This window comes from Anabas testudineus, chromosome 1 (assembly GCF_900324465.2).
Source record: "Anabas testudineus chromosome 1, fAnaTes1.2, whole genome shotgun sequence".
NCBI lineage: Eukaryota > Metazoa > Chordata > Actinopteri > Anabantiformes > Anabantidae > Anabas > Anabas testudineus.
The window spans coordinates 13,236,198-13,259,642 of NC_046610.1; the positions used below are offsets into that span (position 1 = coordinate 13,236,198).

Genomic DNA, 23,445 nt, shown 5'->3' on the forward strand with positions numbered 1-23,445 from the left:
CAAATAAATATTTGTTTTAAGTCAATTAGAAAAAATAAATGTATTACAGTCCTTTATCTAAAATAAAAAAACTGATTTCCAAACCAGTCCTGAGAGACAGACCAGAAAATACGAAACAGTGTTGGGGGCCTCCACTGTTTGAAGAAACAAAGGTCAACAGCAGTGAGTGAAACATTTACATGTCATTGACTATTCTACCGTTCTGGGTAATGATGTAAGGAAAACACAAGTCCTCTGCTCCTTTAAATACATTTGCATCATTTATATGTGCAATGTATTATGACGATACTTTAGCCAGTCCCTAATAACTCAAAAGAGTATTTTGGGGGATATTAGGTTTCAGGGTTAGTGTTAGGATAAATGGGCTAGGGATAGAGACATAACTGTGTGTGTGTGTGTGTGTGTTTAGTTTGTCTGGGACAGTATCCTTCAACTTCAGACTTTGGAGACACACTCCCTTTAATCATACTGGTCAGTCGGACAAACACAGGAACCTCCCCCCCCCCTTGAACTAGAGCCAAAATCATGCACATGAACACAACAGACGCTGAACTCCAAAGTATCACTTTCATCTCTCAAACCTCTGCTCACAGATTTACTCTCTCCTGGCAATGTGGTGCAGTCGTGTGGCCCTGCGTCGGCTCCAGAGGATCGCTGTTACTCCACTGAACATCACTGCGGGTCTAACAAGCAGCGCGCAGAGAGAGATGTCAACCTTGCCTCGAGTATATGTCACCCGACAGATTCCACCTGAGGGTCTGAAGATCCTCCGCGAATCTGGACAGTGAGTCATGGTTTGCTGTTCAGTCTTTCAAAATGAATCATTTTCATATTCTTCTTCTTTTTTTATGGTCAATTATGTACCTGCTGTAGCTGTTTGAAGCTCTGTGAAGTTCATCATTTACTTCAAGTAAACAGGACTGCTAATGTTTGCCCTTACACTGATCACTGATAACACCGGTGGCCTAAAGGGCATTTTGCCACAACAGAGATGAACAAATGTCTTACTGCACCTATCTAACTATTAACACTAAGACATAAATCGCAATATACAGCTTTAGAGTGGCTAAGAGTGGCCTTTTGGTTTTGCAGATAAAAGAACAACAACAAAAAGAAACTGTTTCATTTTGTCTAAGGGTGCAGTTTGAGCTGTGGGACTCAGATGATGTCCCTGTGCCGAGGAAAGAGCTGCTTGAGAAGGTCAAAGGCGTCGATGGCCTGCTCTGCGTCCTTACCGAGAAGATTGATGCAGAATTGCTGGAAGCTGCAGGTCTGAGGATGAGCTTTGAGTCAGATCAATAGGCTCCATGCAGTGCACAGGGTCTCATATTTATGCCTGCGCTTTATGTGTGTGTGTGATTTACTCCTGAAGGTCCCAGCCTGAAGGTTGTCAGTACTATGTCAGTGGGTTTTGACCATCTCTCTTTGGAGGAGCTAAAGAAAAGGTGGTCCTATCTTTGTATTTATATGACACACAAGACATACTGGTTTGTCTGCCCAATATGTCAAGTAAAATCAAAGAAGGTACTGTTGTCTCAGGGTATAATACTGCATGTAATGTTTGGGTGTGTTTCCCCTCAGAGGGATCCATGTTGGTTATACCCCCGATGTTCTGACAGATGCTGTGGCTGAACTGACAGTAGCTCTGCTGCTCACAACCTCCAGAAGGCTCATAGAGGCTACACACGAAGCCAAGACGTAATTACCATACACACACACACTTATCCAAGTATACAGCTACTGCAAACACAGCTAAATATCTCTGCCACTCTCCATGTGGCAGTGGCGGCTGGGGCACATGGAGAACCCTCTGGCTGTGTGGATACGAGCTGGCCAACAGCACAGTGGGTATTCTTGGCTTAGGGAGGATTGGTGAGCATAAATTATTAAAACACTACACACAACAGCTGATTGCAAATCTGTCAGTCTGATAACTCTCACAATGTGTGTTTGTGCACGGAGGTGTGGCCATCGCTGAACGTCTGGCACCATTCAAAGTGAAGAAGTTCATCTACACAGATGTGGCGCCCAGGCCTGAGCTGGCCAGTACCATCAATGCAGAATATGGTAAAAATCAGAAGTATAGTCATTTTTCAAAAGAAGAGCAAAAGCAAATGCCATTCAATCTCATTTGACCTTTTACAGCCCGAATTAATCCGATGTTGTTGAGGACTGAACTAACCTGAGTGTGATGAAACTAAAACCTTTTATGTCACATGATATCCTTTTGCCTTGATCTAGTGTCTTTGGACCAGCTGGCAAAGCAGTCCGATTTCCTGGCATTGTGTTGTGCTTTGACACCAGAAACGAAGGAGATCTGCAACAAGGACCTCTTCTCCAAGATGAAAAAAACCTCCATCTTTATCAACACAAGCAGGTAGCACTTGAGATGATCTTAAAAACAAATGATGGTCGATGCATTTCCACTGAGAACTACAGTAGAGTGTTTGTGACCCTCTACCTTGTTAGAGGTGGGGTGGTGAACCAGGAAGACCTGTATGAGGCTCTGTCCACTGGACAGATTGCAGCAGCTGGATTAGACGTGACTGTTCCTGAGCCCCTTCCCACCAGCCACCCACTTTTTACCCTTAAAAACTGTGGTGAGTGTGTCAGACTACAAATGGTTTTAGATTTTCTAACCATCACCGTGGTAGATTCTCACTGCATATTTTTTTTCCCACAGTGATTCTACCCCATATCGCGAGTGCCTCCTATACTACACGCAATGCCATGTCTGCACTGGCAGCTAACAACCTGCTGCTTGGTCTGCGGGGCGAGCCGATGATCAAGGAGCTCAAGCTGTGAGAAGAATCCAGTTCCACTTTGAGAACACCGAACCATTAGCTCAAGACAATCTAATTATTAAGTGTTATTTTAGTTTTTTACTGCACTTTTTCTTTTGAATCTTGACTCTGATTCTTGTATCATCACTGCGATGTTCCAAAAAATGTCGACAACAACAAATTTCTGTGTTTTTTTATTCGGTCTTTACAACAACTGAACATACTAGAAATCTTCATTTTCAACAGTAAAGAGACAAACATTTAGTCCTCTCGTGGTTACACTATGTTAGGTATACAGAAAAAGAGAAATCCTTTTGATTTGGCATATCAACATAAGCCCAGCTTTTCAAGCTAGAGGGCATAAGGCTTTCATCATCAATTTAGGCCTTTTACACATATATATAGTTTTTATTTTTATTTTGGCATATTCATACAGGGGTAATACAGTCAGTGCATGTTTTCAGAGATTCACATTAACAGCCTTAGAAGACAGCACCATTATAATTTCTTAACAGGCCACGATGTGAGACACAGAAGCAATTTTGGAGAAATACATACCTCTTTTGTCCCTATAAGTCTGTATTTATCACAGTTACCTCTTTCCACAATGAAAGAGTAGGCTGAATTTAAGTAAGTGACACAGAGATACACGTAAAAGTTGACATTCGACTATCAATGGTGGTTTTAAACTTGGTGGCCAAGTGTCAAACACATCACTACTGACTCCACAGTGTCTAGAATTACATGGCAAACAGTTGGTTAGCTTATTTTTACAGGGAGAACATCCAACAAGGCAATTCTTCTTCTTCTTAGAAGTAAAATGTCACCATTATCCATTAGAGTAGAAGTCAAACAAAAACTTGTCATTTTGTACAGGATAACAGTGTAAGGACTCTACAGTACAATAAGGTGCCAACTAGAAATTGAAGCAATGACTGTGTGATTCTCATTGACAGCGTAGGTGACACAATACAGCAAGCAAGAATGTGAAAAAAAAAAAAAGGCAAACACCTATGTAAAGGATTTTTTTTTTGTTTTAGTTCAATAAAAACAGAACATTACAACACTGCATGAAGACTGACTTCAATTAACCAACTTCCTACCAAAGAAGACGCTCCTATTTACAGCCTGCTGGCAGCCCACCCCCAAAGTGGGTTGATACAAAAGGTTTGTTTTCTATGAACTGTAAAATCAGATCTTTTCTCAGCATGTCTTTTTTTCTTTTATTTATTTTTTTAATCTTCCTCAAATCCTCCAATGTGACACGCTTATGACAGCTACAACCTGAAATTAACACAAACAAACATGACAGATATAAAATCTTGTATCTTGTACCATGAAAGTGAAATATTTCTCTACACTTCAATGATATTCCAGTTTTGCATAGTCAAAATGCTAAAGCTGGCTTTCAAACTCAACCTATTGGTGGTGTAACAAAAGGAAAAATCCTTGAGGGCAGGTAGAGTTGGATAATCGCACTACGGCAATGTTTTCACATAGTTCATCATTCCTGTAAACGCATTAGGTACAAAAGAGAATGATTTGTCTAAGTGCTTTTGTAACAGCTGCAAAATTAGATGTATAAAGAGACACATATAAAGCACTGATAACAAGTAGGAAACTTAAACACACTTCATGAGTTGTTTTGTCTCTTCCCCAGGAGAAAGGTGATGAAACCAACACAAATGTGAAGTATTTACATTTATAAAGCACTTTGTCTAAAGCACTTTTCCAACATGTGCTGAAGGTCCATAGTGAACCTCCACACCATTTTCCAAGTCAGTAACCAAGGAATGAAAGACACTTAGTGTCATGTCTTATACAACTGAAAATAATAAACTGAAACTTTAGCACATTACAACACAATAAGCTTCATTAACAGCACATATTCCTGTGCATTTCTGTCGTATCGCTGTATTCCAATAGCATCGTAATGCCTTTATAATATATTAGTTTCCTGTAAAAAAGTCTGCAAGTCACAGCAAATGCTAATTTCTCAGGTTGTTTCCTGCTATTAATGCAAAGTTGGGGAAAATGTACATGGTTTCCTTATTCAGTGTTAAAAACATCAAGCTTAATAATTCCGGCCGGTAAAAGCAAAATGTGAAAAGATGTTGATATAAGTGATTCAAAGTTTAACATTTCACCTATAACATGTATTTGGCAAATGACAGGTATAAATGTATCAGTGTGAGTTATTCCTGCAGTCCCTTGAAATGGGAAGGCTTCATCATCACGAACTGAATTGTTTTTCCAGCTGCATAATCTCTTCTCTTAAGGAACTCAGCAACACGACAGATGAAAGTAATTCTAAAATGACCGGACACAAGTACAGACGCCAAACATCACCCACATTAATTCACTTCATGTTACTTGCTGAACTTGGAAAGGTCAAAGATTTCAGCAAACGGAACAGAATCAGACCTTTCTGTTTTTGTCAGCAGTCGTTTGTACAAGTATTAGTTAGTAGTACAGTTAGTGTACAGTCTACTGTATATCACTGGCCCTGCACAGAACAAGGTCCAGTCAAAGTGAGAAGTTGAGATAACAACAGTCTGATATGAAATGCGGTTATGTTTAACAAATGTGCAATAAGAAATATACACATGTATTTTACATGCTTTAAAAATTCCTAAAGATGTTGCTGCACTGTTGCCTCTGACTGAGTGCAACAGTCTATTTTAGTTTAACTAAAACAGATGTTCAGCACTGAGAATCATCTCAGCAAAACTAAACTTAACTTGACAACAAGAGGGCCTGTGCGATTGTTTTTTTTATATATATATACACACATTATAGCCAACAGTGTGGCAGCTTTAAAAGCCAAGTCTAGACTAACTTGGATCATATTATGCAAAGTCTGCAGGCTGCATGTAACGACACTCCTTAAGAGAACTATACAGTGATTGCAGAATTTTTTTTTTCATGTCCTACTTCCATGTGGTTCCTTCATAGCCCACTTTTTTTTTTTTTTTTTTTTACAAAACCCTTCCTAACTGAATAGTGTGTCTTTCTCCTGGAAAACACAATGAATGATTACCATCCCTATCTTTGGTCTATAATCAGGACTTTTAGTTTGACAGAGCAGCTGATCGGATCCAGCTGCTCTGTCACAGCTTCTGAAATGACATTTATGTCAGTATTTTAATTCAGTCCAAGTGTTTTACTAATATATTCATCCTACTGCCCCCATCTACTTTGATGCGGTGCCCTTGGTTCTACAGCAGGGCATTGGACATGTTACTGTTCTGCCAGCGTAGGCAGGTGGTCTTGGAATGCTTATATAGGTGGGAAGACTGACTGAAGCGCTTTCCACACTTGAGACAGGCGTAGGGTTTCTCTCCTGTGTGGACTCGGATGTGTTTTTTGCAGTCAGTCAGGGTGAGGAAGGTTTTGCAGCAGATCTTACAGGCGTATTTCCGAGCTCCCTCGACCACCAGGACATTGTGCTCTGACAGAGCTTTCTTACATTTGGACAGGACGTCAGCTGAAGCTCGGGTGAGCTGAGGGGGGAGGGAGGTGGGCCTAACACTGTTAATCTCATAACCACCACTCTCGTTGAGAAGCAATGGACTTGCCAGACTTGAAGAGGAAGAGGCGGCATCCTGAAGAACACCACCTACTCCTTCATCTCCCCCTATGCCGGTGGTCATTTTTGGAGCAATACGTCTGTAACCTGGATAGCCCAGAGCAGCAGCGGCCGCCCCTCCTGCCTCTCGTGAAGGTCGCCCCAGAGAGTGAAGGCCTAGACTGGATCGTTGGAAATCCAAACTAAAGGGATCCACCCCACCACGTGCTCCATTCACACTTCCCCCACTTCCTCTGGAGCTCCCCAGACCATCATGCAGGGGGCGGAGGAACAGAGAGTCAGGCTGCAGATTGTCTCCAAAACTGTTTCGACTCTCACCGTTCAGTGGGTTTGGCTGCAGAAGAGAAGAAGACGAAGCAGAACCAGATGGTCCAGCAGCTTCCTGTCTCAGCAGAAAGTGATGTGCGACTGCATCCCCAGTTGTTGTATTAGGAAGCTCATCTTCTCCTGTCACCAACCCTGCACTGCCACTTCCAAAATCCTTCGGGCTAAGGAAGCTAGAAATGCTAAAACCAGGTTTTCCATTTAATCCATTATTACATCCAAAGCCTCCTCCCACTCCGCTGCCTCCTCCTAAGCTGCTCTTGAGGAGTAGCTGGGAGCTGGGCTGCAGCAGAGAATCAGAGCTTGGCTGTGGTTCAGAGGTGAAGCTGCGGTCGCTGCTCTCTGGGCTCAGCTCCACCTTCTCCTCCTCCTCATGGCCTCCAGGCTCTGCCGGATCACTGCCTTCTGCCTGTGATGTCACATCACTGATTTCATCTGTCGGTTCAGGTGAGCTCAGTGGCTCCCGTTTAACCACCACCTGCGGGAAGCAAAGGAGGAACAAATAAGTTTCTTCTTAGACTATGACAGATTTTGCTTTTTTAAAAAGTCCAAGACGCTGAAAACAGAAGCAGAATGATGGCCAGACAATACCTACCAACAGAGTCATACTTATGTAACACGTGCAAGTGATTTAAGAAAACATATGTCATCGATCACATCTCATGAAGGTGCCTCTGATGTTTCATTAATCAAGTTAAAATATGCAATTTAAGATAAATACATGCAGTTGGCAGATTATTCAAATGAGATAAAGAACACTTTTACCTTCTGTTCCGGCTCTTCAACCTCCTCCTCTGTCCCTGATTTAATCTTCCCTGCTCTGTTGTTCTGGTGCTCCTGGTCATCCATGTCCTCCTCCTTGCTCACCCCTCCCTGCATTCTCCCCAAATTGTCCCCGTCACAGTGTCCGCTGTCCGACTGGCTGGGCATCTGAGGATCATCTTGGGACACTCCTACTAGACTGGGGATTGTAGCATCTAATTTTGACTCATCCCCCATTTTGTGGGAGTCTGGGGAAAGTAGTGCTCTTTCATCGCGCTCTGCATTGACTCCTTCATCTCCTAACAATCCCATGCTAGGGGCAGAGGGGCGCTGCCTCTGCCTGGGTCTCTCCTCCGCCAGGCCTAGTGCAAGCGATGGCTTGCGTTTGTGGAAGCGTCGGATAGGGAAGGAGGCTCTTTGTTCCACCCCTCGATTGCCAACTACATTTCCCACTCCGTCCTCATCCATCCCACCCAAAGCAGAGCTCACCAAGCTAAGCCCCAGCTGCTGCAGCAGGAACGAGCGCTGTAACTTTGACGTGGCAGCATTTGCTGCAAGGTTAGCATTAGCCGCTAGAGTAGGGTTCACTACTAGGTCTGCTACTTGCTGCTGCTGCTGCTGCTGCTGCTGCCTGTGTCTCTGCTGGTCCTGCTGAGGGTGGTGGTGGGTTTGTCTGTCAGATGAGGGAGACAGGGGCAGGGTGCGCGTGGTCAAGTAGTGTTTACAGGCCTTGACTACATTGTTGAGGTGCAAATGTGAGGCTGCAAGAAGAATGTCCATGACGTTGCTCTCGCCCAGCATCAGTGTTGACGTGTACATCATGTCGACCAGGGCAGCAAAAGCTTCAGCTGTCACCACCTGCAAGGAAACAAGTCACTGTGTGATCTTGTAACAGTAGAAAAACTATACTTTTTCCTTTATGAGGCCCTTCACTGAAATAACTATAAACATATTCATAGTATCACCCCATTCCCCCTTTGACAGTATTGTGAAAATCCTGACCTCACTGTCCAGCTGGATCATGTTCATGCTAGCATCTCCCTCCGCGACTGTGAACAGGGCTCTGAAGTGTGTGCTGCAGGCCGCCAGCACTGAGCGGTGGGCCTTAAAGTGTCGGCTACCCACCACGATGACACAATCGCACAGCTGACCGTGGACACGCTGATAGTTCAGCTGCTGGAAGATCTGCTCAAAGTGGCCAGGGAAATCCATGGTCCTGAAGACAGAGGCACAGATGAGATAAAAAAGGTCAAAAGGGTACAAAAGTGATAAGAAACAAACAAATGACAAATGGAGTATTTTGCTGGTGTCTCTATATGACATTCAGTGTTTTCCCTGTTGTATTATTGGACATTAGATGACTTGAACTGTTGGACAATAACAAGACAAAAACAATTAACATGGAGACTATTAAAGATTAAAAGGGCTTAATGTTTACATAAGGATAGACTCTGAGCTATAGTTAATGAATCAAATGTGTTGCTATAACGTAACACACTGCTTTAGCTGGTCAAACTATTTACTTATACGTATGTACATGGTTATAAATTGTACTTATATGGCTGCAACCACAGTGTTGCTGCAGTAATAACGATAGATGTTAGCTCACAGCTAGCCAGTAAAGACGGGCTGACACCGAACCGGTTAGCTAGTGCTACTAGCTAAATTAGCAAAACATTATTATTTTATTGTTATAACAGTGAAGACTGAAAGCTAGAAATACATAACATTACCTTGAATGTTCCGAAAGCGTAGGAAACAAGAGGCAGACCAGGGCCCTGGCCACAGACTTCACAGGCTAAAGTTAGCTGGCTTCAGACCAGCTCATCGACTGTTAGCTACGACACAATCATACGGTCACCTGGATGGACCGCCGGCCTACATCCGAACAGCTTTCTCCATCCAGCGCCTGGATGACATCGCTGCTACCAGCGCCGAGTCCCTTGTGGACCAGTACCTGAGCTAGTGTCCACTGATACTGGATCTACAGGTCAGGCTGCCCGTCATGTGCTCTCACACGCGTCGGTGCGGGTCTGTGAGCGCGTCGTCCTGCAGCAGACCGAGCTCTACCAAGCGTTAATGAGACAGACACCGAGCGTATCCAGCGCTGTAACATCTGATGTGTTCCCACTCAGACGGTTTCTCCCCACCAGACTCACAGGGTGGCGCTGTGTCCCTGACCTCGTCTAAGAGGGGCTGTAGTTCTACTGTTCCACCGAAGGGCGACGCCGCTGCAACATGGCAGCCAGCGCATACGAAGCTGATGGACAGTGTCAAGATAGTTACCGTGTTCACGCTACGATTTTACCCCGCTGCTTAAATAATACCGCACAACCGTGCACTTTGATAGCTGCTGAATCTCTTCTTTGATTTGTTTTCTACTAAGGTAAACAGTCAAATAAATAATAAAATACGTACTATATATGAACCTCTTTTGGTGCATTTTCTAAGGGGGAATCGTCGGCCTGGCGAATACGGAAATACGAAGCGGTGAAGCTTCTTGCGTCACCTGGAAACACAAGACAACAACTATGGCCGCCTCCTGCTCGCTGGTGTGTTGTGGAGAGGAGAGAGATTCAGATAAAGCGACTATAGGTGATTGTGTTTGATTAGTTGGTTGTTGATACCGTGTTTGAAGAAAAATAATTGGAAGAGTGCTGGTAAATGTTCGGTCGTGTCTGTTTTCTACGTTTTAAACATCTGATGTACTGCACACGTGGGTGCCAGCACCGGGGCTCACGACTTGTGTATTTGTGTAGTTTTGTGTATTGAGCGATGATCAATACTTCTTTTTCACACTGTCCTTTTATTTCTCCTAATGTCGCAGTTCGCTTTTCAAACGGCAGCGTCAACAATGCAGACAAACTGGATTTCACGATGTACAAGAGCGCAGATGAGAAAAACCCCAGGAAAAAGAGCAGGCGGATGATGGTGAGAAAGATGCAAGACTAGTATATTTCTATGCAACCTTTCCTTCAAATGACATTCATAAGATTGCTCATTAGCGTTGCTTTCCTCTGTTTAGGTTGCTGAAACAAACCGACTGTCCTATGTTGGAAGTAATTTTGGAGCAGGGTCACTGAAATGCAACAACCTTTGCAAGCAAGTCGTTTAAGCACATGTTGTAAGATTAGGACTGAGACAACAGCAACTGTGAAGAGATTTACTAACACACATTGTTGTCTGGTGTTTGTGTAGATATTATGTGGGCGTGTTGAACAAACAGACCATGCAGATGGAGCTGCACAGCGCTCAACTCTTTAACATGCAGCCTGTCATACCAGGTAAAAAGAGCTCAGTCACACGAATCACTGTACTGGATGTAACATTCACGTCTTAAGGCTGTTTGTAAGGAATCTACTTATGGCAAGTTATTGATTACAGTAAACCACCAAATCATTATTGGATCTGCTTTTTGGTTGAGGTTTTGTCAATGCTAATTTTATTTTCTGGCAATGCTCGTTTTCTTAAGGAGAGACAACAAATGCTGCAAAACCTCCGGACACGTCTAAAACCTACAGAGACAAGGTACCACAATTTGTCCTGCTTGTCTTCTCTCATGGAAGACTGAGCTTCAATAAGAACAGTCTTATTATAAGTTCCGTAATGTTATGTTACATTTTCCCCTTAGGTCGACTCTTTGATTGAAGCGTTTGGCACCAACAAACAGAAGAGAGCTTTGAGCTCCCGCAGGCTGAATCAGGTGGGCAGCGATACCCTGCAGCAAGCAGTGGCTAAGGCTGCCAGCACTGTGATTGACCAGAAGGGTCTGGAAGGTAAGCTGAACAGTCATCTGATAAGGATAGCAGTAGTCTAAATATAGTCAAATAGTTTAATATCTCGAAGAGAGATCCGTATAATAAAATAATACTAAGGATAGGAGAACCTCATGCTTTCATCCTGAACCTGTTCCCTCTATCCTTGTTGTGTCACTTAACTTCATCATTTTTTTTTTTGTTTCCACTCAGCTCTACAGCAGGAAGTTGCGGAGACAGAGGCCCAGGGAGATCTGGCTCTCCACCTCCCCCCGTGCAATGCAGACGCAGACAAACCGGAGAACGTTTACCCATTTGATGATCGTATCTTTTATTTGCTTTGTGCATATGTGTGTTCGTGGGCCATGTTAAAAGAATTGCAAATGTTTGAAAAGAAAATATATATTCAAAACGACAACTGGGTTTGTCTAGGTTTCTGTCCTTAATCCACATCCACAGTCCTGAGTCCAGTTGAGTTTGAGGCTTTGGAGAAGGCTGGATCCAAGCTGGCAGCACTCACCCCTGAGGAGCTGCAGAAGATGAAAGATGAAGGAGGGTAGGAAGATAAAGGACTCAAACCTGTCGCTTGTTCTTAAACCGCACGTTTCCTTGCATTCTCATTTTTGTTACATTCGTTGGTTGTCGCTGTACTTTCAAGGTGCCAGAGTGTTGTGAAGCGCCTCGAGAACATGCCAACTGTGGGTGATGCCCGAGATAACACAGCACGCTGTGCTTATTACCTTTCTCTGCTCCTTAAACTGGCTCGGCAGAAGAGCATCACGCGCAAGTGTGAGTAATATTCAACAATAACCACAGAGCAGCTCACATGATGAGGTGCACAGCACCATCACTGACTGCAAATAAGTTTCCTCTTAACAGTATATGTGTATCACAATTATTTTAGCTCAATATGTTTTTTGCTATAGATACTTAAATATGACAGCACTTTCATGTAATATATATTATTTTAATTAAAAAAACGTATAATTTTGTATATATGTGCAGTTTGGCAGGAGGAAGACTGTCCTCGCATCATTCAGAGCAAATTGTTCAGAACATTCACTGTGGAGACTTTCAACAATGGCAGGTACGATAATGGATGTTTGTATGTTGATTGCTTAAAGAAATCATTTGCCACTCAATTTGCTTCACATTACCTTTTTATAATATTAGCACTTTGTTATCATTACATATCTCAAGTCAGTTTAGCCCAATTGTATAAATTTGACACAAAAGGCTTTGTAACATGCAGCATATAGTACCCTCAATCCTAAAACATCTGATTTGGATGAGAAAAATCCCTGGACATCCTGCAAATAGATCTATTACCAGCGCATTATTACAAGAAATACCCACTGTAGGTCCAGTTAATATACCCCCTCCTGAGATTTATCTGTATGGCTACATGTGCTTGCATATAAACACGCATGAATTTCACTATATGTCCTAGGCTCCAGAACATGGTGTCAACATCAATGCGTGCCAAATTGGCAGCCTATTCCCTGGCTCTTCTGCTGCATATGGGTCACATGACTGCTGACCTCACATTATTGCACCGTGACCTGGGAATCACTGAGGCCAGGTAAATGTCTGCATCCTTTCTCTCGCTGCTTACGTAACATTCTTCAGTAGTGTTAGCTGTAACTTGTACTATTGTTGAAATCCTTCCATATAAAACACTATCAATGTGAACTATAACGGATGAAATGTGAATTAATCTGTGTGATTCATATTTTCCCTGTAGAATGACTGAAATTGCAAAGTCAATGGGACTTACGCTAAGCAGACCAGCTCGAGGGAAGGATGATGAGGCTGGACAGCGAGACGAACATAGGCATGCCTCTCTGGTTCTACCTTTGGTCAAGTATGATCAGTTTATGGAGAGACGGAAACGCAAGAAAATGCACTAAAGACCATGACAAGAAGAGACAAGAACCGAGTAAAGAAAGGACTGTAAGAATTGAAACAACAAGAGCTGTTTATTAATGCTTTTTGTAGACAAATAAAGTTATGAGCTTTGGGTTAGACATGGTCGTGTCACTTAATGCTTGCTGTGCATGATACAAAAAGTGGAGTAATGGGCTGTAAACAAATTCTAGATGACAGAAAACATCTAGCTTAGATGAAACGTACAGGCACATTTGAGGACATCACATATTGCACTTTTTTTTTTTTTTCCTTTCAAGTCTGTGGTCGTGTCACTTTCCAGCATGGTTGATATGATATCTTATCCTTCTTTATTGAATTTGATGAAGTTGAAGAAAACTGAAGTAGATCATTCTTATAAAACATGGACAGGATACAAAGATACCGCCATAGAAGCAGAACAACTGTGCAAGAGACAAGCTAAAGTTTGGCTTTGAATTCTTTTTTCTTTTTTTGCATATACATACTGTGAGACCTTCTCTAGCTACATTTATTGACTGATTTTAAATTAGTCAAACAAGGCACAGCTTAACTTTGTACAATGGTTGAAGCTGGCATTTCTGATTCCTTTGACTCCAGATAGGATTGATAAATGTGCACTTCCTAAGTAGTGAGTCTCAAAAGCAAACAGAGTCTGAAGCAGTTCTGTACATGAATATGAAATCTGCTTGTAGAGGAATGTGATGGCATTAAAGCTTTAGCATGGAAACTGTTGTTTACAGTGTAGAATGATGACAATGCTTCAAAGTGCTGTACTCCAGCTTCACTTCATTAATGATCATAAAATTACAAAAGTCGGATTTAAAGATGTACAAAATGTTGTGCCAGCCTAGTGTACTGGAAGGTGAATGACTCAGGTGCAGCCTCTCACTTCTGGTACACCCCCCCTCCAACAGTAGAGCATCATGTGGAGGTTCTCTGAGAAAGGTAGACGTGCCCTAAATGTACAGTAATACAACATGTGGAAAAGTCATACGTATTGGTTTGTAAGTGCTCGTCAGGATTCACAGGATGGAGCAGAACATGCTGCCGCTGTGGCAGCCGCTCTCCACAGTGGCGCTGATCCTGGTGGTCACAGAGATTCCCAGTCGGGAAGGATACTGGGATGAGGAGAGGCCAGAGGGGGAGCTGGCCAGTGGACGAGGGGGAGGGTTTTCCAAAACCCAAGGAGGAGAAGACGTACAGCTATAAAATGCAACAGAAACATGTTTACACTAAAACTGACATGACATCACCTTTCAGATCACTTCTAAAGAAAGTGACTTGGACACCTTTCTGTGACCTGAGTTCTAGGACCTCTAAATAATGCACTGAAACAGTTCTAATTGATTCTAGCTGCTTTAAAAGTGTAAACAACTGAATACTGTGTGGACAGACAACAGCAAACCCAGTGGTGGTCTCTGAATCTCTGGCACTTTCTTTTGATTGCCTAGTTACCTGTTATCATGCCGTAGAATATTGTTGTTGCGCAACACACAGCTCTCGTTGCCAGGATCCATATGTAGCAGCGTTTTTTTATTTCCAGGGTGACCCTGGAACAGGAGATTGTCATGCACAAGACCTTTTACTGGCCCTAGCACAGCAATGCCACAGCCCTGTGCTGGTTGAACCCGGTTGCGCAGCACCTAAAGAAAAAATAATGCACTTGATTGCTATGCATACGTGTATTTAAATTAAGTCTAATGGTGCGTGTGCCTCATTCCAGCTCACCTTGATGTCAGCATTTCCTGAGACCTGTATTCCAGATCCGCGGTTTCCAACCACGTCGTTCTCCACAATCTGCCCGTTGCCACTGAAACTCACTCCATGTCCACCGTTTTCATAGATGCCGTTACCACGAAGCTCCACTCTGCAGTCTTTCTCCACCGTAACACCACCTCGACCATTTTCAAGAATGCAGTTTGTAACCAGTCGGGTCAGCTGACTGCTCTGTAGTACAGCAACTCCAGTGCCACGGTTGTTGTTTACGAGGTTGGCAAAGACATTCAGGGGCTCACTGCTCTTCACATACAGACCAACTGCTACATGAGGGGGCAAAGGAAAGTATTAGATATGGGAGTAGATACCTTTTGTACACTGTGATATTCCACAGGCGCATTTATTACCTCCATTGTAACTCATGCAGTTGCTCTCCACCAGGGCCACGCTGATGGAACGACGGGCGGAGTGGCGCTCATCCTCACTGTCCAGATCGCTCTCCCATGCGAACAGTTCCCCTTCTTCGTTCAAGTTCTCTTGTCCTTCTCTTGCCTCTCCCTCTACTCCTCTCCTTTCACCACTGCCTCCATCCCCACCGATCCCTTCCTGCCCTTGCCAGTTCCCCTCCCTGGCTTCAATATTCTCTGGGTCCTTCCTGCAGAACACTGCCAGTCCATACATACAGTTATGGGTGATGTAGTTTCCCAGGAGCTGTGGGAGACTGGATGACATAACCCACACACCGCAGCCTTTGTTACCTGAAGTAAAGAAAAAATAAGGCAAAGGAAATGTAATGAGTGCAGTCATTGTGCACATGTACACGATTTTAGGATGCTGCCATTATAATTACATACAGTAAACATGGTTTCCTTCAATCAGTCCACGGCCTCTCTCTCCCACAACCATGCCGTCTGAGTAGCCATAACAGATGTAGTTGTTCCTCAAGATGGGGTCACCTCCTCTGCGGATGTCCACACCCCCCCACTGGTTCTCTCTTATCACATTGTCTGGAATTAAAATGTATGTCTATGTAAACCCTCAGTGACTCATTTAATGCAGTAAACAAAATAATAAACACAAGGAGTGCTTTTACTTTATGTAAGTGGCACATCAGCAGGGGACAAGATAGGACCAATCTGACCTGATGTATAATGTGGATGACACACCTGTTATTATCCCTCTGCCGTTCTCGTTTATAGCTATCCCTGCTGCCTGGCCTTGGAAGATGTGATTCCCACTAAGAGACAAAGTGAAGACAGAATAATGGGTGAGAAGGTGGTAATTATTTACCAAATTTAGACTTCATGCAAAGACATCACTTGTTTATGTAAGCATTTGCACCCCTTGCATCACATCCTAAAACATTAGGTAACACAACTAATAACACGCTAAGAAAATGCTTGTGTCATTTATGGCAACATACTGTTTGCCACTGTACTGCACCAGTGGGTGACTGTTAAGTTGCTGAAGTGAATTAAGCCTGAGAGGAGGATTTTAAGGGATGTTTGGACATTTGGAGCACACTGAGCTTACAGTGCGGGGCTGACTATCTCTACTTCTCTGAATAAATAACCCTTAACCACCATAACACCTCAATATACAGTAGCAAGAAAAAGTATGTGAATTGGAATTTCTTTGTCATCTGCATAAATTGATCAACTTAATAGTATTAACAATTCTAATGTACCTAAAAAAAAAAAAAGATCTTGTCTTCACTAAGAACAACCATAAAAACGTCATAGAGCTCCTGGAAATGTCAGCCCTAGTACTAATAAACTCCACAGGCATTAGCATACCTGGATGAAAATTATTTTGCAAGTGAGTACAACAGCTACTTTGACTGGAAAAAAAAAAGAGTTTGGTCTGCACAAGAAGAAGTAGTATCTACTATGAAAAAGACCTGGAGTTGTGGTTTCAGAGTGCCTGACAAGAGTGTTTAAATCAGAAACTGGAACAATGTGCTCTGAAATGTTCTGCCCGTTGTCTGAACTGGGAAAAAAAAGTCTCCACATGTTGCATTAACAAAATTAAGTCAAATAAAAATTGGGAGGAACAAAAGCTCCTCATTCTTTGGCAAGACCCACCTGACCACAGGGTTCCCACTGAAGAGGATATACACGCCTGCTTCTTTGTTATTATAAATCTGGTTGCTCCGAATTGAACCTTTCCCATTGCCAAGGACAACAACCCCAGAGCGCAAACCACTGTGTATCTTGTTGCACTGTGAAATGTAAGACAGGCTTTAACAAACAAACAAAAAGCAGTTCCATGTGGAAATGGGATCTTTTTCAAAAAAAAATGTGGACAGTAGAGCAGCACTTACCACAATGATGGGGTCAGCCCCTTTTCGAATGTCCAGCCCTGCCTCTCCATTTGAGTGGATGTTGTTTTCTGCGATGAGGCCCTGAGCAGAGAGACGCAGGAACACACCTGACGCACGGCACTCAGACACCTCGTTTCTCAGCATCACTATCTGATCGTGGGGAGAGAGAATGAGGCGGCTCAAGTGACAATGTGGACTGGAAACTGCTGCTCAATTACTCATGATTATGGCTACTTCATTAACTTGATGTGTTGCTCTTATTGCAAGCTGCATTTTAAAAACTCATTCCATGCCTATTTGTTAAAATACACTTAAGTAAAAATGATTATTTTACTTACTGTGGAGTTCTGGATGCAGCGAACAGCGTAGTTCAGCCCCCGGAAAATGTTTCCGTCCAGCCGAGCTTGTCCATAATTAGACAAATGTACGCCACCCTTCCCTTCCCTAAAGAGGCAGCGTCTGATGATGCAGCCAAGGGCAGATGCTGCCAACATCTGAGCTTCTGGGTCCCGTTCTAGTTCCCTCTGAAGGGTGAGAGGTTCAGGGGTCACAGATGGGGGATCTGGAGAGGACGCCTGCGGCAGAGAGCCATCTGGCCGGGCCTTGAGCAAATGGGACAGGCCATGGTGATCACATGGGATTTTGTAATCCAGAGTAAATGAGTTTTTGGTGTTGTTAGTTAGTCCTACATCACGGCCCTCCTCCTCTCCCTCACTGCATTCACCATCACTCCAGCCATGTTCAAGCACTGTGCCCTGACACACTGCATCTACCCCAGTCCTCCTCCGCCACTCGTCCATGCTCACATGTTCCTTCTTAATGTAATTACCTGGAGGCTGATGCCCACCAGCGGAGCCAGCCAGAAGTCCTGTGGGAGAGCTGCCGTTACGCTCAGACACACCACGCGGTGGGAATGTCCTAGCCAGGGCAGCTAAGTGTTTACAAGCCCAATTCCTTTCAGACACAGGAGGACCTTCAACGGTCACTGAAGCTGTGTCACTTCCCGAGAAGTCACAGCTGTCCAATAAACTGAGGACAACACCCAGCAACTGGGCAGAGCTGCCCCGAGAGAAGGAGCAGAACCGAGCCTGGCAGGTTCCTGGGCCGCGGATTTGCAGCTGGGCCCCCTCAAAGTTGCAGTTATCAAGCTGTACATGACCCCATGATGTCTGGAATAAAGAGAAAAAAAAGGTCACACAGGTCATATTGTTCACACAGACACAGAGTTAAACACTGAGTCAATTAAGTCAACAGCAAAAAAAACCTGCAACTATTGATAAATGATAATCAGTTGTCAGTTCAACGTGATCATTTTCAGCGTTTTTTCAGGATGAGCATATGCATATGAGCACCTTGGGCTTTATGAAATTGTTATACTGACATTTTATAGAAACAGTGATTCATTAATTAACCAAGAAAATGATGAGCATTATCACTGGTAATGAAAATAAATGTTAGTTGCATCACTTGTGGTGTGAAGAAATCATGATGACAAGCTGCTACTTCACCTTATAGACCACAGTCGAGAACCACGGTGGCATGAAGACCAGATTACACAGTCTGGCAGTAGGGCACTGCTGCTCTATACACACCAGGAGGGCCACCTCACCCAACTGGCCCAGGCCAACCAGCTCTACGGGCACCTTCAGTGCCACCTCTGCCTGCTCCTCATAAACCCCTGGATGGAGAACCACGCGATCATAGGGCCCCACCACCCCGAGGGCCCCGCGCAGGGTCTCAAACTCACACCCGGGTCCCACATGCCAGACCCTGCGATCTTTCCTCCGTCTGAAAAAGAGGAGGCAGGCGGAGGACTGCAGCTCGGTTCCATTTTGAGTCCAGGTGCGGGTGGCAAGGGCGTGCTGCTTGAGGGCCTCCCTCCAGGACGGGGGCTCCAAATGAGGCTGACTGGGCCAGTTGGGATGCCGGCACTCGGGGCAGCCCAGGCAGAGCTGCCTCCAGCGGGTGTTGTCCAGAGACAGGATGAGCTCCCTCCAGGCGCGACACACCTGGCAGCAGCGGCCCAGATCAGGGAGAGGAAGATAAGCCAAGATAACCCTCCACAGCTCCACAGGGAGGCTGCTCACCTCCATGGCAGCAGAGACTCGGCAGGGACCTGGAAACAGCCAGTCACACGCACGCACGCACGCACACATGCACGCACACGCACGCGCAGTTCAAGCAACAGGAAACCGCTAGGGCCGACGTTTGACGACTATAATAAAGATAAATAAGACACAACAGGGATTGTGCATGAGCACACAAGACAAATGATCAGTGCTGCGATGGGCCAGCCGACTCGACTGTGCCTTTAGTAGGAAACCAATCCCCACAGAAGTGCACATGATGGAAATGACGCAGAAACGTTGCTGCAACTTTAATTTACGCAGCTGGTTCACCAATGTGTCCGCGAATGATCGCAACGTTGTGCTGAAAGTTAGCTGCTATCAACAGGGCTGCCGGCGTTAGCTAATGCTATGTGTCTGCAGACCTTGCGTAACTAACCTTTAGCCACAACATCAACAACCAGGACGGGGGGGGGAAGCTGTAGGTGCAGGTCGACTATTCAAGCCTTACCCTTCAGCAATCTGCCGCATTCACGGCCACCGTCTACATGTCTGCGCTCGGACACTTTTTCTCTCACGGCTCACACAGTTCACAGCTCCCCATGATGACTGCAGACGTGCCGAAGCGAAGTAGCGGAGTTCAGACGTTTGCGTCCAGTTTACGGCAACGGAGCACGAAAGAAAAGGAGAGCAGCTCCGTCTTCCGCTGACAGAGACAAAGGGGGCGTCAACCTCGTTGGAGTTTATTAGTAGCCAGCGGATATTAATACACCAAAGGACGAGTGTTCCCTGTGACAGACACAGGCTGGATCTTACTGTGTTGTTCAAAGTTCTTTCATTGCATTACAACAATATGAGTCTCAGTTACAAGATTTCAAGATGGATCCCCCTTTTCTCATTCAGAGTTAAAGCTTTTTTCACACTATAGTGTAAAACTTTTATTTCCATCAAACTAAGAGCGTTTAACATTCCAACTAATAGCATTAAGTTTATTAATAATAACACTTTCCATGTCAGTAAGCGGCTTGTAAATCTTTCATCCTCAGCTGTGCTAAAATGTCTACTGTGAAAAAGATCTAAAAAAAAAAAAAAAAAGCCTTGAATAAAAATATACCAACCCTGTGCACCTGATCAGGTGATCAACACCTGTGGGGTTAAGGTGATCAGGTGGACAACAAGACAAACATAGGTGTGCTTTTATTGTCACAGCCAAAATACAATAAACATATTAATGACTAAAGGTGCCAAAAAAAAGTCCAGATCAAGTGGAAATAACACTGTTTAATCTTCACAAAGTGGAGCATTGTTTAGAGAAAGTCTCTTAGCCTCACACCTCAGGGGTGTTTTCTTATCATTTAACCAAGGACAGTTTCACAATAGCACATCCCAGGTGAAGAATGACAGATGAGAATAAGGAAAAACTGGAAGGTAGAGGCAAAAGTGTGTAGTGGAGCATGTAAGACACGTGAGTGAGAACCGTGGGAACACTGGGGTTGTTACAGGATACTGGGTGTGGCCAGATCTGAAATGACAGTCTTACTGTCGTGCAAAAGAAACTAACAAACTCATATATAAAATATTTCCTTCTGAATGACATATAGACAGATTGTGAAACCCGGGGAAATAAGTAGCTGCCAATGACACATTTCACATGATGGTGTCCACCTTTGTCCAAGAGGTGGCAATGTCCTTCCACTGAGAGTTTTAAGTTATGTCTTTCAAGTCACAACCCAAGTCACACTATGAAAAATGTTGCTCTAAAAGATTTTTAGACCTGTTTTTACCATTTTCTCTAGTGCAGACAGCAAACGACCTCACACAGCAATGTGCTGCCCCGAATGCTATGAAAAGACAAAACAACTTCTGAATACTAATACTGAGAGAGACATTTACATTTCTGCTCTTTATTTATTGTCTACGTTGTATTAATATTTAAAAATAAAAGGTTGTATATGTTTTTTTTAAACACATGCACATACAAGTGGCTGAAAATACAAACATGGCTGATATAAAAAATATAACATCAGAAACCTGCTTCACAACTGTAAAAAACTCTTTTAGACTGGTTAGACATATAGTGTTAAACATATATTTTGGATATTTGTGCATGGCTATGCCTTTCTTTTTTTTTCAGCATATAGATGGATAGATAATTAGGTACAACCTCTTGACATAAATCTTTCCCAACAAATTAAAGAAGCTCTTTGTGCCCTGAAACGTCAGTGGTCAGCTGAATCTGTTGCCTAAAGAGAAAAAGAAAATACTTATTTTAATCTCTCCAGCTTGTGAATATATACTAGTAGAAGATGACTCAATGGAAAAATTCTGTTGACCCAGAACATGACAAATTTTAATTCTTGTCATTTAGAAAGACATTATTCGCATGCTAATTAATTAAATTGCTTTGCTATATTTATTTAAAAAATTAATTGGACTTACACAGCCCGTATCTTCTGAAGCACTTTTTTAACCCATGGAGCATCAGGATTCAGACAAATCTTCTTTCCATCCTTTTTAAGGGTGGCACTGCATGCAAAGAATAAAATAAAATACATTTTGCTGGCCCATTAGGACGCAGGTTATCAGCTCAGGTATAATGTAAGTGTTGGACGCATGAATTAGCAGAACGTTTGAAGCTTTGCCCACTGTGACTTACATAATCTCAACATCTCTGCAGTGGGAGCTGGCAGGGTTCACCTTCACTTCTCCTATGTAACGTCCAATTGGCCTTTTCTCCTTGATGATGCAGCGACACCGCAGAGTCTCTCCATGATCCCCCGGGCCAATGCCTGAGGTTATAAAAGGGTCAGAGAGGTCAATGCATACTGCTGATGCTCCAGCTAAATGCAGAATGCAAACAAACACTTCACACATACAATTGCAAATGCTTGGGCACTGGTTTAACAGTGATTGATAGGTTAAGCTCACCTTCAGTGATGGTCAGGAAAACCAGGAGTGTAGACAGGAGGAGGATGACAGACATATCTGCTCTGAAGCTGAAGTTAGTCTGCTAGTCTGTCTTTTCCCTCTGCAATCATTAGCTGTGGTGCAATCCGCTCTGTATAAACTCTTTTGTTCCCTCTTTCATTCACCCTCCCTTTCCTCATTTCCAACGAACTGTGTTTTTTTCATGTACCACTGGAGATAAAAGGAGGTGTAGCCATTTTTGGGCAGCCTTAGGATTTGTAATTCCATTGGAAGCAACTCCCAGCTGCTTAGGGAATATATTATAAACCAAACAATTCCAAAGAAACTAGAGTTTAAGCTTTTCTGCCTTTTTTAAAAGTGAGGTTTTTTTTCTCACTGCACTGATGTGGGTAACTCTGTAAAACTGAAATGTATTAATTGGCGAGCAAACATTCCGTCATGTATCCACTGAAATCAGTTAATTGACATTCGTCCCACCGCGCTGCGTTCACAACACTTCAAAAAAAGTTTTTTTAAGTTTCTGTCCAGCAGGACATTATAAGTCAAAGTGATGCGTTCTCGGCGGGTTAAAAGAAAAGTAAGGAACTCAATTCAGCCTAATGTAGTCTGCAGTCCATTATAGGGTCGCACTGCTATTTGTGGGTCATTGTGTTTTTTATTTTCATCGTGCTATTTGCAGTTTTTGAGAGAATTGAACCCCAGCTTCCCTGAGCTGAACTTCAATAAGTCTAAGTACACGTCCAGACTTACTGATGATCATCTTTAAACCATACTGAGGGTCTCAGCTGCTTCCTCCCTCAAGACAAATGTGGCTCGACTATGGGAGAGGAAGAGCTGCCAGGTCTGTAGCAGCAAGGAGTAGGCAAGAGGAGCCATGTTCAGAAAAACAGTTCATGTTCTTCAATGTTTAATTCATGTTCAGGACAATTCATGTTCAGAAGAAAGGTTGAAGAACTGTTAATTAACAAATTAACAAAGCTTTTCTTGTGGAAAACCTAAAGTGGCCCCAGGCAAATTAAGTTTGAGAACCCTGTTTTAAAGTGATTTACTGGAGATACGGTGGAGTGGGTGTGATCGTAAAGTCTTCTTTGATTGGTGGATTTAGATTCTTTCACTCCTGCTTTATGTATGTTGTTCTCTCTGCCCATATGTTTGTCAGATGTTCTGTGTATGTTGCACCAGTGGTTTCTTCCTTCATTCTACATAGTTGTATTGACTGTGCCAGATGTTGTTTGTGTAGTGCCTCTTAAATGTTTTCTGATTCAAAAAGCCTCACTTTTCTCCCATAGAC

General features: G+C 43.4%; 5 protein-coding genes across 7 annotated transcripts; 2 read left to right on the forward strand and 3 right to left on the reverse strand.

Annotated features, from left to right (window-relative positions):
• The first annotated feature begins 529 nt into the window (after positions 1-529).
• grhprb (glyoxylate reductase/hydroxypyruvate reductase b) lies at positions 530-2,938 on the forward strand. Its single transcript, XM_026360162.1, has 9 exons — positions 530-784; positions 1,137-1,270; positions 1,373-1,445; positions 1,582-1,698; positions 1,784-1,872; positions 1,963-2,067; positions 2,242-2,377; positions 2,470-2,600; positions 2,684-2,938. Exons 1-9 carry the CDS (start codon positions 612-614, stop codon positions 2,803-2,805), a joined length of 1,080 nt encoding a protein of 359 aa, XP_026215947.1. The 5' UTR covers positions 530-611; the 3' UTR covers positions 2,806-2,938.
• A 128-nt stretch (positions 2,939-3,066) lies between these two features.
• LOC113162138 (zinc finger and BTB domain-containing protein 5) lies at positions 3,067-9,596 on the reverse strand. Its single transcript, XM_026360160.1, has 4 exons — positions 9,192-9,596; positions 8,461-8,674; positions 7,462-8,316; positions 3,067-7,174 (listed from the first exon to the last, which is right to left on the reverse strand). Exons 2-4 carry the CDS (start codon positions 8,668-8,670, stop codon positions 6,002-6,004), a joined length of 2,238 nt encoding a protein of 745 aa, XP_026215945.1. The 5' UTR covers positions 8,671-8,674; positions 9,192-9,596; the 3' UTR covers positions 3,067-6,001.
• Positions 9,597-9,980: 384 nt separating this feature from the next.
• polr1e (RNA polymerase I subunit E) lies at positions 9,981-13,240 on the forward strand. Its single transcript, XM_026360161.1, has 12 exons — positions 9,981-10,053; positions 10,286-10,389; positions 10,484-10,560; positions 10,657-10,742; positions 10,931-10,986; positions 11,090-11,234; positions 11,427-11,537; positions 11,673-11,769; positions 11,872-12,002; positions 12,219-12,300; positions 12,664-12,795; positions 12,958-13,240. The coding sequence occupies exons 1-12, from the start codon at positions 9,990-9,992 to the stop codon at positions 13,121-13,123; spliced, it is 1,251 nt and encodes a 416-aa protein (XP_026215946.1). The 5' UTR covers positions 9,981-9,989; the 3' UTR covers positions 13,124-13,240.
• On the reverse strand, positions 13,174-19,920 carry fbxo10 (F-box protein 10). 3 transcript variants are annotated; one of them, XM_026360157.1, is made up of 11 exons: positions 19,738-19,920; positions 18,669-19,276; positions 17,499-18,329; positions 17,161-17,310; positions 16,922-17,058; positions 16,004-16,074; positions 15,692-15,844; positions 15,245-15,595; positions 14,850-15,160; positions 14,577-14,764; positions 13,174-14,324 (listed from the first exon to the last, which is right to left on the reverse strand). In XM_026360157.1, the coding sequence occupies exons 2-11, from the start codon at positions 19,251-19,253 to the stop codon at positions 14,144-14,146; spliced, it is 2,958 nt and encodes a 985-aa protein (XP_026215942.1). In that variant the 5' UTR covers positions 19,254-19,276; positions 19,738-19,920; the 3' UTR covers positions 13,174-14,143. The 3 variants fall into 3 exon arrangements, with proteins under 3 accessions (XP_026215942.1, XP_026215944.1, XP_026215941.1); XM_026360159.1 differs by having other exon boundaries at positions 19,666-19,920; XM_026360156.1 differs by having other exon boundaries at positions 18,669-19,920.
• A 569-nt stretch (positions 19,921-20,489) lies between these two features.
• Positions 20,490-22,514, reverse strand: LOC113162560 (interleukin-8-like). Its single transcript, XM_026360749.1, has 4 exons — positions 22,155-22,514; positions 21,883-22,015; positions 21,666-21,752; positions 20,490-21,469 (listed from the first exon to the last, which is right to left on the reverse strand). The coding sequence occupies exons 1-4, from the start codon at positions 22,207-22,209 to the stop codon at positions 21,418-21,420; spliced, it is 327 nt and encodes a 108-aa protein (XP_026216534.1). The 5' UTR covers positions 22,210-22,514; the 3' UTR covers positions 20,490-21,417.
• Positions 22,515-23,445: the final 931 nt, after the last annotated feature.